This window comes from Nerophis ophidion, linkage group LG07 (genome assembly GCF_033978795.1).
Source record: "Nerophis ophidion isolate RoL-2023_Sa linkage group LG07, RoL_Noph_v1.0, whole genome shotgun sequence".
NCBI lineage: Eukaryota > Metazoa > Chordata > Actinopteri > Syngnathiformes > Syngnathidae > Nerophis > Nerophis ophidion.
Genome location: NC_084617.1, coordinates 70,328,666 through 70,344,472, shown reverse-complemented (window position 1 = coordinate 70,344,472; position 15,807 = coordinate 70,328,666). Strand labels below are relative to the sequence as shown.

Below are 15,807 nucleotides of genomic sequence, written 5' to 3'. Positions count from 1 at the left end.
TCGGGACCTTCGTATTGTGATGCACATGCACTAACCCCTGTTAAAATCAAAAATGGCAAATGTAGAAAACCAAACCGAATTTCCATCAATTCATTATCTTACACTTTCCCGGGTTCCGGAGGAAGCAGTCCCAGAAGGAATGCCCAAACCTCCCTGTCCCCAGCCACATACTCCCAACCATGTGTCCCATGGTCAGTTGTGAGACACTGTTGGTCGTAGGTCTATCCCGTGGTCTTGTATCAGTTGGGAATCTCCAAACACCTCACCCGGGAGGCATCCAAAGCAGATGCCCCCACAACTCGGTCCCCTAAGAGGAGAAATCTGAGTGCCTCTCAGAAAACCAAGCTCTTCACCCTATTTCTTAGGGTGAGCTGAACCTGCAGGTATGCGATCATTTCCTTTCAGTTACTACCCAAATCTTGTGGCAATAGGTGATGGTGTGAATGAGGACTGAGATCTTTTCCGGTATAGCTCGGTTGGTAGAGTGGCCGTGCCAGCAACTTGAGGGTTGCAGGTTCGATTCCCGCTTCCGCCATCCTAGTCACTGCCGTTGTGTCCTTGGGCAAGACACTTTACCCACCTGCTCCCAGTGCCACCTACACTGGTTTAAATGTAACTTAGATATTGGGTTTCACTGTGTAAAGCGCTTTGAGTCACTAGAGAAAAGCGCTATATAAATATAATTCACTTCAACTCACTTCGCTTTTTAAAGGCCTACTGAAACCCACTACTACCAACCACACAGTCTGATAGTTTATATATCAATGATGAAATATTAACATTGCAACACATGCCAATACGGCCTTTTTAGTTGACTAAATTGCAATTTTAAATTTTCCGCGAGTTTCTTGTTGAAAACGTTGCGGAATGATGACGCGTACGTGTGACGTCACGGACTGTCAGGAAATATTAGCAGCTGCACCAATCGCGGCTAAAAGTCGTCTGCTTTAACCGCATAATTACACAGTATTTTGGACGTCTGTGTCACTGAATCTTTTGCAATTTGTTCATTTAATAATGGAGACTATAAAGAACAATGGTGGAAAGCGGTGGATTGCAGCTGTCCTTAGCACCGAGACACAGCCGGTGTTTCTCTGTTTGTTGTGAAGCAGAGCGGTCAAGCGAACATGTTTTCTCTACGTCAACCAACATGTTTTTGGATGGGGAAATTGTGATATATATATATCTTACCGGAGACATCAGTGGAGTATTCGTCGTCCTGCAGCAGCTGTCAAAAAAGGCAGCTGTAAGCTTGGCTCCTCGGCTTCTCTCTGAGACACTGCGTGTTCACCGCAGCCATCCGACCTCAAGGTATGTCTTTACAATCTTTAAAATCTCACTAAAACACTTTAAAAAAATTAAGCAGATAAGGGATCTTCCAGAATTATCCTAGGATATGTGTCTAATTACATCTGAAACGCTCACACTGCCGGAGTCGTCGCTTTTTTTTTTTTCTTCTAGTCCTTCACTATCAATATCCTAATTCACGAATCTTTCATCCTCGCTCAAATTAATGGGGAAATCGTCGCTTTCTCGGTCCGAATTGCTCTTACCGCTGGTGGCTCCCATTATAAACAATGTGAATATGTGTGGAGCCCTTCAACTCGTGACGTCACGTAAAGGCAGGGCTTTTCTATTAGCGACCAAAAGTTGCGAACTTTATCGTCGATGTTCTCTACTAAATCCTTTTAGCAAAAATATGGCAATATCGCAAAATTATCAAGTATGACACATAGAATGGACCAGCTATTCCCGTTTAAATAAGAAAATTTCATGTCAGTAGGCCTTTAACTTAGCTCTCTTTTCACCAGTCAGGTGCCGCGAGACGGTTAATGTCACGATTCATCTTTCCGTCACTTCTAACTGAGGCCAGACTTAAAGCCCAACCTGGAGGGCACAAACTACCCTTCCACAACTGAGGACCATGGCCCGGGAATCAGACGAGGCCAGCTTAGCTGTTGTCCGCTCCTGTCAATTTTGAAGGTTACAGTTCAATGAAGCCATTAGAAGTACTTTCTCTGCAAGTAGATGTGAGATCCTAAGGTCAGGGAACTGGACATCCTCTGCACCTTGGCTTCAGAGATGGAGATTGTGGCCACAAAGATAACGAACACAACCGGTGACAAATGTCAGCCATTTCGGAGGCCATAATTCACCATAAAAAGGTTCAACCTTTGTGAACCACGCTCCTACTACAATCCTACACGGACTGGATGGCTTGTAATTGCCAGCACCTGACCCCCCACAGTAAACAAATGATACGGGTGAATGCCTTTCCAGGTTCTCAAAACAGGACCGGACTGGTTGGGTAAACTCCTCTTGCACCTTCGAGTACCCTAGCAAGGGTGTAGAGCTAATCCAGTGTACCAATGTAACAGATGTGGCCTTGAAGTCGAATGTTGGTAAACCTCGTTCCCTGAGCCTGAAGAGGTGCGCAGTTTCCTAACGCCCTCGTCTCTCAGTCCGAGGAGCCTGGTTTGATCCGAAAGCAGTGTGAAGGAGGAAAATTCAGGCAGGTTACACCTGTATCTGAGATTTTACTGATGGCTTCAGCACTCTGGAATAAACTTTCTCAGGGAGGCTAAGGAGTGTGATCTTCTCTGGTGCACACCATCCAATCCCCCATCTTGAATAGGAGGACAAACCACCAATTGTACCATGTCAACCATGACGGTATTCCAACATCCAAAGAGTTAAGGGGTCCCTACCACAACTGACACCAACCATCTTGCAGCCACAGCCCTGATCCGAATTTGAGTACCGTATTTGCTTGAATTGCCGCCCAGGACTCTAATTAATTTATAACCTCTTCTCACGCCGGCGTTTACAAGGCACGTGGTAAGGGCAAGCATCCATCCATCCATTTCCTACCGCTTATTCCATTTTGGTATCGGGGGGCACTGGTGCCTATCTCAGCTACATTCGGACATGCACTAATTATTTTAAAATCTCTTCTCACTCCGGCGTTTACCGAAGGCATGCGGTAAATGTCTGCCTGCGCTTATAAATTTGAGTGTGATGTAAGGATACCATCATTAAAAGCACTTTTAATAAAAAAAAACTTCATTATGGTCTTACCTTTACTTATAAATGAAGTCCATGCGCAGCTGCTTCTGATCAAACGCATCGAAAACTTGTTTATAGAAGTCTTCCTTATCTTTCTTCAGTTTTAAAAGTCTCTCTGTCTCGATGGAGATCTTCTGTTATTACCTCCTGCTTCGATTAAAAGTCCAGTTTAGAAAACTGTTTTATTTTAGATATGTAATCCTCCATGTTAAAAATGCAAGCGAGAGGAAAAAATAAACGATCGCCGCTCACTCTTGCTGCTTGTTGTCACTTCTTCTGCAGCCGAGTAGTCGCAAGAAGGATCACTAGCGCCCTCTACCACCAGGTTGCGGGAGTCATTTAATGACTCATATTTGACACACGCAGCTACGGTATATTAATAAAACATAGCTGCTTACTGTCCTTTTTAGCATATTCAATAGCTTGGACCTTAAATCCTACTGAATAGCTCTTAATCTTCTTCCCTTTATGCGATTTCAAATGATTGAAATCAGCCTCCTCCATTTTGAAAATGATGACAAGGGAAGTGTAACTCGTGACGTGACGAGTTTGACCCTGTGGAAATTCTAGACATGCGCTAATAAGAATAATATTTTGCGAAACAAGTTTGACCCGGCGTTAATCCTGAGCTGGCGGTAATGCTAAACATGCGCTAATTATTTTGAAAAACGAGTTTGACCCGGCAGTAATTCTAGGCAGGCGCATAGAATTCAAGGAAATACGGTATCTCCTGCGTGCCTCGAGGTATAGGTTTTTTCGTACACAACGCCTTCCCTATACGCTTGTGTCTTGCCAGATCTCTCCGGAATCCTATCCCGTCATATAATCAAACTCGACACCAGGTGTTGATCAATTTTCAACTCAGACTTTGTCATACCCGAAATGTATTAAGACATACGGTAGCAGGTCTGATCAAACAACAAATTCAATCATTGAACGCAAGATACCATCGGCGGTCTTTGTACCATGCGCACGTATGGACACGCCTATGCTTATGCATAGTGTCCATTATGGACCAATTATGGTTATCCAATTACATAGGCCTATCAACATTGAAGTCTTCCACTGAAGGTTAGATACTCTGAAGAACTGATTAGTTAATGAAGGACAAACTACAGTCTGAGTCTGTTCCCTGAAACCACGGCCCAGAAAAAGAACCCTTTTGTTCACTAATGAAGACTTGAATGTACATTATAAGCCGCGAGCCCACACTTGCTTGATGCCTTTTCCCAGTAGAAACTCCAGCATACAATAAAGTCTGTTTAGGAGTTTGTTCAGGAAGTCAAACTATCCAGCTGGAACCCTTGTCTCGAGAACTATTGAAATGAACAATGAAGACTGAAACCCGAACCACATGGCACCTGTGGTTTGATGCCTTGCCTTGTTTGAATTAACCTGCCCCTTTGGTGAACTTGTGTCCTTCACAGATCATTGAGATGCAAATACAGCGGGCTGCTGAAGAGATGAAGGCCTACGTGTCCTCTGATGTCCAGGAGAGGAAAAAGGCCATCAGGTGAGCGTGCGGAGTCAGGCCGAGCAGCTGCTTGCAAAATGAATAACCTTTTATACACACAGGGAGCTCTTCTTACGTCACTGTCAGTTGAGCTACTGCTCATCCACATAAAGGGGTATTAGAAAGTTGTTACCACAAGTGGAACTAGAATATGGATGGGGGATATACTTATGAACCACACTCTAATGAAAACAGAGAAGTCGTTCTTCTAAATTTGCTATGGCTTGCGTGTGAATTTATACCTTTCATACCCTTGTTTGTAGGGAAGTGTACATGAAGAACATTGCAGAGCAAGAATTGCTTGGCAAGGTGAGCTTTTGCCATTTTCTTTCTCTCTCTATCCATCTCTCCCTCTCCTAATATGTGTATGTATGTATGTATGTATGTAGATACATATGTGTGTGTATATAGATATATATGTATATAGATATAAATGTATATAGGTATATATGTGTGTATAGATATAAATGTATATAGATATATATGTATATATGTGTGTATATATATATACACACATACGTATATATACAGTATATATAAGTGTGTGTGCATATATACACACATACATATATCTATACAGGCATATATATATACATATATATATATATACACACACAAAAATATATATACATATATGTTTGTGTATATATATATGTATGTGTGTGTGTATGTATATATATATATATATATATATATATATATATATATATATATATATATATATATATATATATATATATATATATTATATATATATAGTTAGTATACAGTGGGGCAAAAAAGTATTTAGTCAGCCACCGATTGTGCAAGTTCTCCCACTTAAAATGATGAAAGAGGTCTGTAATTTTCATCATAGGTACACTTCAACTGTGAGAGACAGAATGTGAAGAAAAACTATTTAGGAATTCACATTGTAGGAATTTTAAAGAATTTATTTGTAAATTATTTGTAAATTATGGTGGAAAATAAGTATTTGGTCAACCATTCAAAGCTCTCACTGATGGAAGGAGGTTTTGGCTCAAAATCTCACGATACATGACCCCATTCATTCTTTCCTTAACACGGATCAATCGTCCTGTCCCTTTAGCAGAAAAACAGCCCCAAAGCATGATGTTTCCACTCCCATGCTTCACAGTAGGTATGGTGTTCTTGAGATGCAACTCAGTATTCTTCTTCCTCCAAACACGACGAGTTGAGTTTATACCAAAAAGTTCTATTTTGGTTTCATCTGACCACATGACATTCTCCCAATCCTCTGCTGTATCATCCATGTGCTCTCTGGCAAACTTCAGACGGGCCTGGACATACACTGGCTTAAGCAGGGGGACACGTCTGGCACTGCAGGATTTGATTCCCTGTCGGCGTTGTGTGTTACTGATGGTAACCTTTGTTACTTTGGTCCCAGCTCTCTGCAGGTCATTCACCAGGTCCCCCCGTGTAGTTTTGGGATTTTTGCTCACCGTTCTCATGATCAATTTGACCCCACGGGATGAGATCTTGCGTAGAGCCCCCCAGATCGAGGGAGATTATCAGTGGTCTTGTATGTCTTCCATTTTCTGATAAATGCTCCCACAGTTGATTTTTCACACCAAGCTGCTTGCCTATTGTAGATTCACTCTTCCCAGTCTGGTGCAGGTCTACAATTAGTTTCCTGGTGTCTATCGACAGCTCTTTGGTCTTGCCCATAGTGGAGTTTGGAGTCTGACTGTTTGAGGCTGTGGACAGGTGTCTTTTATACAGATAACGAGTTCAAACGGGTTCCATTAATACAGGTAACGAGTGGAGGACAGAAGAGCTTCTTAAAGAATAAGTTACAGGTCTGTGAGAGCCAGACATCTTCCTTGTTTGAAGTGACCAAATACTTATTTTCCACCATAATTAACAAATAAATTCTTTAAAATTCCTACAATGTGAATTCCTGGATTTTTTTTTCACATTCTGTCTCTCACAGTTGAAGTGTACCTATGATGAAAATTACAGAGCTCTGTCATCATTTTAATTGGGAGAACTTGCACAATCGGTGGCTGACTAAATACTTTTTGCCCCACTGTATGTGTATATATTTATATATATGTATGTATGTATGTATATATAGATCCTTGTCAACATATATTTGATTGAATAGACTGCAAAGACAAGATACTGGAAAACTTTATATTTTGCAAATATTAGCTCATTTGGAATTTGATGCCTGCAACATGTTTCAAGAAAAAAGTGGCAAAAAAGTCGAATGCCCATCAAACACTTATATGGAACATCCCACAGGTGATCAGGCTAATTGGGAACAGGTGGGTGCCACCATTGGGTTTAAAAGCAGCTTCCATGAAAGGCTCAGTCGTTGACAAACTAGGATGGGGCGAGGGTCCCCACTTTGTCAACAACTGCACGAGCAAATTGTCGAATAGTTTTAGAGCAATTCTCAATGATCTATTGCAGGGGTGTCAAACTCAAATACAGAGTGGGCCAAAATTTAAAACTGAATAAAGCCGCGGGCCGAGGTTGAACAAATTATTAATAGGGACCCAAACAAGTTTTGCGTTGAATATTGAACAGGCAAGGCGTATACAACTTTATAGTGACATGCAACATCGAGTCTCAAATAATAATAATAATAATAACAATTTAAAAATATCAATGGCATATCAAACAAAATTTTAATAAAAATCTTGTGCCTCTTTTCTATTTGCAGCCTTCGGAGGTACATATCAAAAAGAAACTTTTTCCACAGGCTCATAATAAATTTGAAAATAAAATAACAACGATTTAAACAATCAAGCCTTGAAGTAGCAAGAGAAAGTGCATGAACAAAACGTTAATTATTGCTCAGTTTTCTACACTGATTTGCTTTAACACTGAATATGGAACAAGCAACCATCAAAAAACAAACGAAAAAACATCAATGGTAACTTAAATAAAATAAAATAAAATTAAACAATAATGCCTTTTTTCCATTTGCAGCCCTCTGAGGTGAATATTAACATTAACGTTTTCACAGGCTACTAAATTTGAAAATAAAATAACAATGAGGTGAAGTGAATTATATTTATATAGCGCTTTTTCTCAAGTGACTTAAAGCGCTTTACATAGTGACACCCAATATCTAAATTACATTTAAACCAATGTGGGTGACACTGGGAGCAGGTGGGTAAAGTGTCTTGCCCAAGGACACAACGGCAATAACTAGGATGGCACAAGCGGGAATCGAACCTGCAACCCTCAAGTTGCTGGCACAGCCACTCTACCAACCGAGCTATGCAGCCCCAGGTGGGCGGGGTGTGTATATTGTAGCGTCCCGGAAGAGTTAGTGCTGCAAGGGGTTTTGGGTATTTGTTCTGTATGTTGTGTTCGGTGCGGATGTGTCTGTCATTCTTGTTTGGTGTGGGTTCACAGTGTGGCGCATATTGTTTATACGGCCACCCTCAGTGTGACTTGTATGGCTGTTGACCAAGTATGCGTTGCATTCAATTATGTGTGTGTAAAAGCTGCATATATTACATGGCTTTGCCGGCACGCAGTTTGTATGGAGGAAAAGCGGACGTGACGACAGGTTGTAGAGGACGCTAAACGCAGTGCCTTTAAGGCACACCCCCAATATTGTTGTCCAAGTGGAAATCGGGAGAAATTTGGGAGAATGGTTGCCCCGGGAGATGTTCGGGAGGGACACTGAATTTCAGGAGTCTCCCAAACTAATCCAATCCAATCCACTTTATTTATAAAGCACATTTAAACAACAATAACGTTTCCAAAGTGCTGCACAGCCATGTTAAAAACAATATTATGCTCCACCAATGACTGAATAAAACAAAAAATAAATAAAAATAAAAACAATATAAAAACAAATATGATTAAAAACAATTTTAAAGGGTAAAATCAATTAAAACAGTAAAATAAAAATCAAAGTGTATAAAAAACACAGAGGACAACAGAGGACAGAGGACCACACAACTCACGTAGTGTTAAAAGCCAAAGAATAAAAGTGGGTCTTAAGACGAGACTTAAAACACTCCACTGTGGAAGCAGTTCTAACATGGAGCGGCAGAGTGTTCCAGAGCTTAGGGCCGACCACAGAGAAGGCCCTGTCTCCCCTGGTCTTAAGTCTGGTCTTGGGCACCACGAGCTGGAGCTGGCTCTCGGACCTCAGAGCGCGCGCAGGAGTGTAAATTTGGATGAGGTCCGAGATATATTGAGGTGCCAGTCCATGTAAAGATTTAAAAACAAACAGCAATATTTTAAAATCAATTCTAAAATGAACAGGGAGCCAGTGCAAACTCTGAAGAATTGGGGTTATATGCTGGCGTTTCCTGGCCCCTGTTAAAAGTCGTCCTGCCGCGTTCTGGACTAACTGCAACCGGGAGAGAGCTTTTTGGCTAATGCCAGCATAAAGTGCATTGCAGTTGTCCAGGCCACTTGAAATAAAAGCATGCACGACTTGTTCAAAAAGGTTAAAAGATAAAAACGGTTTAACCTTTACTAAAAGACGAAGGTGATTAAAAACACGATTTTAAAACGCCATTGACTTGTTTGTCTAGTTTAAAATCGCTGTCTATAGTGATGGGAAGTATTAGCGGTGAATGCGGTGTTACAGCGACACTGCCGCTGTATAATACCGGCGGGCCAGCTCTGATGTTAATTTGATATTGCCCCAAGGGCCAAATTAAATTAAAGCTGCAAGCAGCGTTGGTCGGGTCCGCCTTTGGCTGCTGCCCCCGAGACCCACGGCCGGATAAGCGTTAGAAGACGCCTTGGAGCAACTATTTTGAGAATCTAATGCATTGTGAAAGTAATGCAGTTGTTGTATTGAAGTGAAAATATCAAACTTCCTATTGATTTTTGCTAAAGTATGTTAATTATGAAAATGTAGGTCTAAGTGAGACCTTCATAGTGTTTTTTGTTTCATGTCTCTCTGACATTCCTACCGGAAGTTACAAGCAGTTTTGTCTGTGTTTTATTCCTAGGAGCAGTTTGTCCGTGTTGTATTCCTAGGGGGGCGGTAGAGCGCAGTTTTGAGGTTAGGTTTTTTCATCAGATCGCAATTTTTGCCAGACCTGATGTGTGTGTCAAGTTTGGTGAGTTTAGAAGCATTTTAAGGGGGTCAAATAACAGCTCAAAGAGGCAAAAATGAAATTTTTTTAGGAGACTTTGCACAGGGGTTCTTTGAAGGCGCGTAAAATCAAAACCTGAGAACTTATCAAAACTCTGTTCTATACTTTTAATCAGAAGGGTTCAATCTCTCTCCTGTGCGAGTTTGAAGCCAAAACAACAAACGCACTCAGAGGAGATAATGTTTGAAGATAGGTGACCGGTTTTTACAAAACTTTTGTTTTGAAGGGGGGATTGCAAACTTCGTGTTGATTTTTGTTGGGGGTTGTCAATCTATGAAATGTAGGCCTAAGTGAGACCTACATAGAGGTATTTGTTTCATGTCTATCCGACATTCTTACCGGAAGTTACAAGCAATTTTGTCTGTGTTTTCTTCCTAGGAGCAGTTTTTTCAGTGTTTTATTCAAAAATAGCGCTGGAGCGCAATTCTGAGTTTTGGGGTTTGGTTTTTTTCATTAGATCGCAATATTCGCCAGTCCTTATGTGTGCGCCAAGTTTGGTGACTTTTGAAGCATTTTAAAGGGGTCAAATTACAGCGCAAAGAGGCAAAAATTGCATTTTTTGCGAACATTTTATTTTGAAGGGGTTTTTGCCAACTTCCTGTAGATTTTTGCTGAAAGAAGTGAGTGTATGAAAATTGGGTCTAAGTCAGACCTACATAGGAGTTTTTGTTTCATGTCTCTATGACATTCCTAACAGAAGTTACATGCAGTCTTGTCTGTAATTTTTTTCCTAGGGGGCGCTAGAGCGCAATTTTTCATTTTGGGGGATTGGTTGCTTAATATGTTGGGAAGGTTTGCTATACCGACGTGTGTGTCACATTTGGTGAGTTTTCAAGCATGTTAAGGGGGTTAAATTACAGCGCGTAGGTGCGGAATAATAATAAAACACAGCAGTTTCAATTTGGCCCGCGGGCCAGAGTTTGACACCCATGATATATTGCAAGGAATTTAGGGATTTTACCATCTACGGTCCGTAATATCATCAATCTGGAGAAATCACTGCACGTAAGCGATGATATTACGGACCTTCGATCCCTCAGGCGTATATATATATTACATATATTGTAGACTAAATAACACTATTCAGTCTCTCTCATATGTGTGATGCAGAAGTTACGTGAGAAGCAGAAGCTGGTAAGGGAGAACCACGGTGCAAACATGGAGCAGATGAAGATGTGGAGAGACTTGGAGCAGCTGATGGAGTGCAAGAGACAGTGTTTTATCCGAGCACAGATGGAGGCATCTGTTGGCCAAGTCATCCAGGAAGGAGGCGAAGACAGACTGGTGCTGTGAGCCCAGTCATGTACGTGTAAACCTTCCTAATATTCATTAGCAGTTTTAATATACTCTTCTTGTTTATTACTTCACTCACTTGGAGGTAAATATACTCCGATAAAGGGTAAGACAACAGCTATCATTTTTAGGAAAAGTGCCTTGAGATAACTTTGTACTGGACAGTTTTGACTCTGGCCATAGTTCTTGACACATTCTTAACATTGATCTACTGTACTTTGGATCTAAGTGTCCAGCGATAACGGCATACATACAGTACTTACCGCTGCATACATACTGTACTTTCTATGTATGTTTACTGGCAGCCGAATATTTTTAGCAAGATTCATTTGACCTTGGACTGTACACTTCTTGGCCGGCACGGTGCGACAGGGGTTAGTGCATCTGCCTCACAACACAAAGGTCCTGGGTTCAATCCCGGGCTCGAGATCTTTCTGTGTGGGGTTTGCATGTTCTCCCCGTGACTGCGTGGGTCCGGCTTCCTCCCACCTCAAAAGACATGCATCTGGGGATCATGTGGAAATGGTGTCAAAGCCCTTTGAGTACCTTGAAGGTAGAAAAGCGCAATAAAAGTTAATTTTTCCATTTTTGTCTATAAATATCAACTGCCCCTGTCGTGGAAATTTCTTAAAGACGATCCTTTAGTGACAAATAGCTTTAAAATGATTTATTAAAGTAACAGACAAATAATAACAAGCTTTGCAAAGCGAGACCAAACCAGAACGACACATCCGTTCGTTCCAGCTTGTTCTAACTCCTTTAGAATTTGACATCAATCAATCAATCAATGTTTATTTATATAGGCCCAAATCACAAATGTCTCAAAGGACTGCACAAACCATTACGACTACAACATCCTCGGAAAAACCGACAAAAGGGCAAGGAAAACTCACACCCAGTGGGCAGGGAGAATTCACATCCAGTGGGACGCCAGTGACAATGCTGACTATGAGAAACCTTGGAGAGGACCTCAGATGTGGGCAACCCCTCCCCCCCCTCTAGGGGACCGAAAGCAATGGATGTCGAGCGGGTCTAACATGATACTGTGAAAGTTCAATCCATAGTGGCTCCAACACAGCCGCGAGAGTTCAGTTCAAGCGGATCCAAGACAGCAGCGAGAGTCCCGTCCACAGGAAACCATCTCAAGCGGAGGCAGATCAGCAGCGTAGAGATGTCCCCAACCGATACACAGGCGAGCGGTCCATCCTGGGTCTCGACTCTGGACAGCCAGTACTTCATCCATGGTCATCGGACCGGACCCCCTCCACAAGGGAGGGGGGGGACATAGGAGAAAAAAGAAAAGAAGCGGCAGATCAACTGGTCTAAAAAGGAGGTCTATTTAAGGGCTAGAGTATACAGATGAGTTTTAAGGTGAGACTTAAATGCTTCTACTGAGGTAGCATCTCAAACTGTTACCGGGAGGGCATTCCAGAGTACTGGAGCCCGAACGGAAAACGCTCTATAGCCCGCACTCTTTTTTTGGGCTCTAGGAATCACTAGTAAGCCGGAGTCTTTTGAACGCAGATTTCTTGCCGGCACATATGATACAATACAATCGGCAAGATAGGCTGGAGCTAGACCGTGTAGTATTTTATACGTAATTAGTAAAACCTTAAAGTCACATCTTAAGTGCAGAGGAAGCACAATTACACATTCTGAGAAGTCCCACCCTCCATGCTCATTTACATACAGTACACCAGTTGAATGAATACCCAAAGTCCTGTGAAGGGGAGAGGGTGTCGTTTGCCCAGAGGAGGGGGGTCACTCAGGAAAGGGGAACAATTTAGCTCTGTTGGGGGTCAAGAATAAATGACACATACGCCCAGGTCAACTAAAGTCCACATGTTACATCAAAGACACAGGAGACAGAGCTTGATCAGATAATAGATCTCTTGCTAAGTGTCACATTCCTGAGCCCAATAAACAACTTTTGGCGACCCGTTCAAAGAACATCTTCAATTAAAGCTGCAAGCAGCGTTGGTCGGGTCCGCCTTTGGCTGCTGCCCCCGAGACCCACGGCCGAATAAGCGTTAGAAGACGCCTTGGAGCCACTATTTTGAGAATCTAATGCATTGTGAAAGTAATGCAGTTTTGTATTGAAGTGAAAATATCAAACTTCCTGTTGATTTTTGCTAAAGTATTTTAAATATTAAAATGTAGGTCTAAATGAGACCTACATAGTGGTTTTTGTTTCATGTCTCTTACATTCCTACCGGAAGTTACAAGCAGTTTTGTCAGTGTTTTCTTCCTAGGAGCAGTTTGTCTGTGTTGTATTCCTAGGGGGCGCTAGAGCACAATTCTGAGTTTTGGGGTTTTTTTTTTTTATTAGCTCGCAATTGTTGCCAGTCCTGATGTGTGTGCCAAGTTTGGTGAGTTTTGAAGCATTTTAAAAAGGGGTCAAATTACATCTGAAAGAGGCAAAAATGACATTTTTTAGGAAACTTTGCGTAGGGGTTCTTTGAAGGCGCGTAAAATCCAAACCGGAGCAGTAATCAAAACTTTGTTGGACAGTTTTAATCAAAAGGGTTCAATCTCTCTGCTGTGCGAGTTTGAAGCCGAAACGACAAACGCACTCGGAGGAGTTTACGTTTGAAAAAGGTGACGGGTTTTTACAAAACTTTTATTTTGAAGGGGTAATTTTTAACTTCCTGTTGATTTTTGCCGAAGGATGTCAATTATTATTAAAGCTGCAAGCAGCGTTGGTCGAGTCCGCCTTTGGCCGCTGCCAAGCCCTGGGCTAAGTCAGACCTACGTAGAGGTCTTTGTTTCATGTATCTACGACATTCCTAACAGAAGTTACAAGCAGTTTTGTCTGGGTTTTTTCCTAGGGGGCGCTGGACCGCAATTTTGACTTTTGGGGTTTGGTTTTTTTATTAGATGGCAATTTTTGCCAGTCGAATGTGTGTGTAAAATTTGTTGAGTTTTGAAGCATGTTAAGGGGGTCAAATTATAGATCAGCGTTTCGGTGTGTTGTTGATAAATGGCTTTCGCTTGGCATAGTAGAGCTTTAAATTGCACTTTGAAGCATTTTAAGGGGGTCAAATTACAGTTTGAAGAGGCAAAAATGAAATTTTTTAGGAAACTTTGCGTAGGGGTTCTTTGAAGGCGCGTAAAATCCAAACCGGAGCAGTAATCGAAACTTTGTTGGACAGTTTTAATCAAAAGGGTTCAATCCCTCTCCTGTGCGAGTTTGAAGCCGAAACGACAAACGCACTGGGAGGAGTTTCCGTTTGAAAAAGGTGACAGGTTTTTACAAAACTTTTATTTTGAAGGGGTAATTTTTAACTTCCTGTTGATTTTTGCCAAAGGATGTCAATTATTATTAAAGCTGCAAGCAGCATTGGTCGGGTCCGCCTTTGGCCGCTGCCAAGCCCTGGTCTAAGTCAGACCTACGTAGAGGTCTTTGTTTCATGTCTCTACGACATTCCTAACAGAAGTTACAAGCAGTTTTGTCTGGGTTTTTTCCTAGGGGGCGCTGGAGCGCAATTTTGACTTTTGGGGTTTGGTTTTTTTATTAGATGGCAATTTTTGCCAGTCCTGATGTGTGCGTAAAATTTGTTGCGTTTTGAAGCATGTTAAGGGGGTCAAATTATAGATCAGCGTTTCTGGGTGTTGTTGATAAATGGCTTTCGCTTGGCATAGTAGAGCTTTAAATTGCACTTTGAAGCATTTTAAGGGGGTCAAATTACAGTTTGAAGAGGCAAAAATGACATTTTTTAGGAGACTTTGCGTAGGGGTTCTTTGAAGGCGCGTAAAATCCAAACCGGAGCAGTAATAAAAACTTTGTTGGACAGTTTTAATCAAAAGGGTTCAATCTCTCTCCTGTGCGAGTTTGAAGCCGAAACGACAAAACGCACTGGGAGGAGTTTCCGTTTGAAAAAGGTGACAGGTTTTTACAAAACTTTGGGGCGGTTTAGCTCGGTTGGTAGAGTGGCCGTGCCAGCAACTTGAGGGTTGCAGGTTCGATTCCCGCTTCTGCCATCCTAGTCACTGCCGTTGTGTCCTTGGGCAAGACACTTTACCCACGTGCTCCCAGTGCCACCCACACTGGTTTGAATGTAACTTAGATATTGGGTTTCACTATGTAAAGCGCTTTGAGTCACTAGAGAAAAAGCGCTATATAAATATAATTCACTTCACTTCACTTTTATTTTGAAGGGGTAATTTTTAACTTCCTGTTGATTTTTGCCGAAGAATGTCAATTATTAAAATGTAGGTCTAAGTGAGACCTACATAGAAGTTTTTGTTTCATGTCTTTCCGGCATTCCTACTGGAAGTTACAAGCAATTTTGTTTGTGTTTTCTTCCTAGAAGCAGTTTTGTCTGTGTTTTATTCAAGCGCAATTTTGCGAAAACAATATATGTACAGTATATGATAATAGAAACTAATTACAAGTCAAGATTCAGTTGCCTTGCAAAATATCCTCATTTATAGCAACTGAATAAACTTGCCAATTTAAAGTAGCGAGTGGATTTGATTTGTATGCTTTCTGATGCCACTAATGTCTTCATAGATCATTTGGAGTGTCTTTTTTTTATATGCTGATGACAATCCCTCAGGCTCTTTTGCCAAACACATTGCGTGCACACCGATGTCCAACTGGGGGGGGGTATCATGTTATTTTTAAAGCGCCTCCGTCTTCTACAGGCCTTACTGGGACGTGATAACAGATGATGCACGTCAGTCCTGTCAAGTTACAGACAACGATACCCTCTGAAAGGCACGCTGGGGGCTGAGGGTTATCTGAAAGCTGTCTGGCTGACAACAATATGGATGCGTTTACAAATGATGCACTTTGAGCTACTTATGGTGAGCACCAAAAGTGCACATAAT

The 15,807-nt window shown here is 41.7% G+C and overlaps 1 protein-coding gene across 2 annotated transcripts in view; it reads left to right on the top strand.

Moving 5' to 3' along the window:
- The window catches only part of ift81 (intraflagellar transport 81 homolog), a 79,120-nt gene that overhangs the window by 56,402 nt on the left and 6,911 nt on the right, over positions 1-15,807 (top strand). The window contains exons 16-18 of one of the 2 annotated variants that reach the window (XM_061907018.1): positions 4,494-4,579; positions 4,843-4,888; positions 10,792-10,984. In XM_061907018.1, coding sequence (XP_061763002.1) covers positions 4,494-4,579; positions 4,843-4,888; positions 10,792-10,974 — 315 coding nt within the window. In that variant the 3' untranslated portion in view covers positions 10,975-10,984. Of the gene's footprint in view, positions 1-4,493; positions 4,580-4,842; positions 4,889-10,791; positions 12,304-15,807 lie in introns of those variants that run through there. The other variant, XM_061907017.1, reaches the window with a different exon arrangement.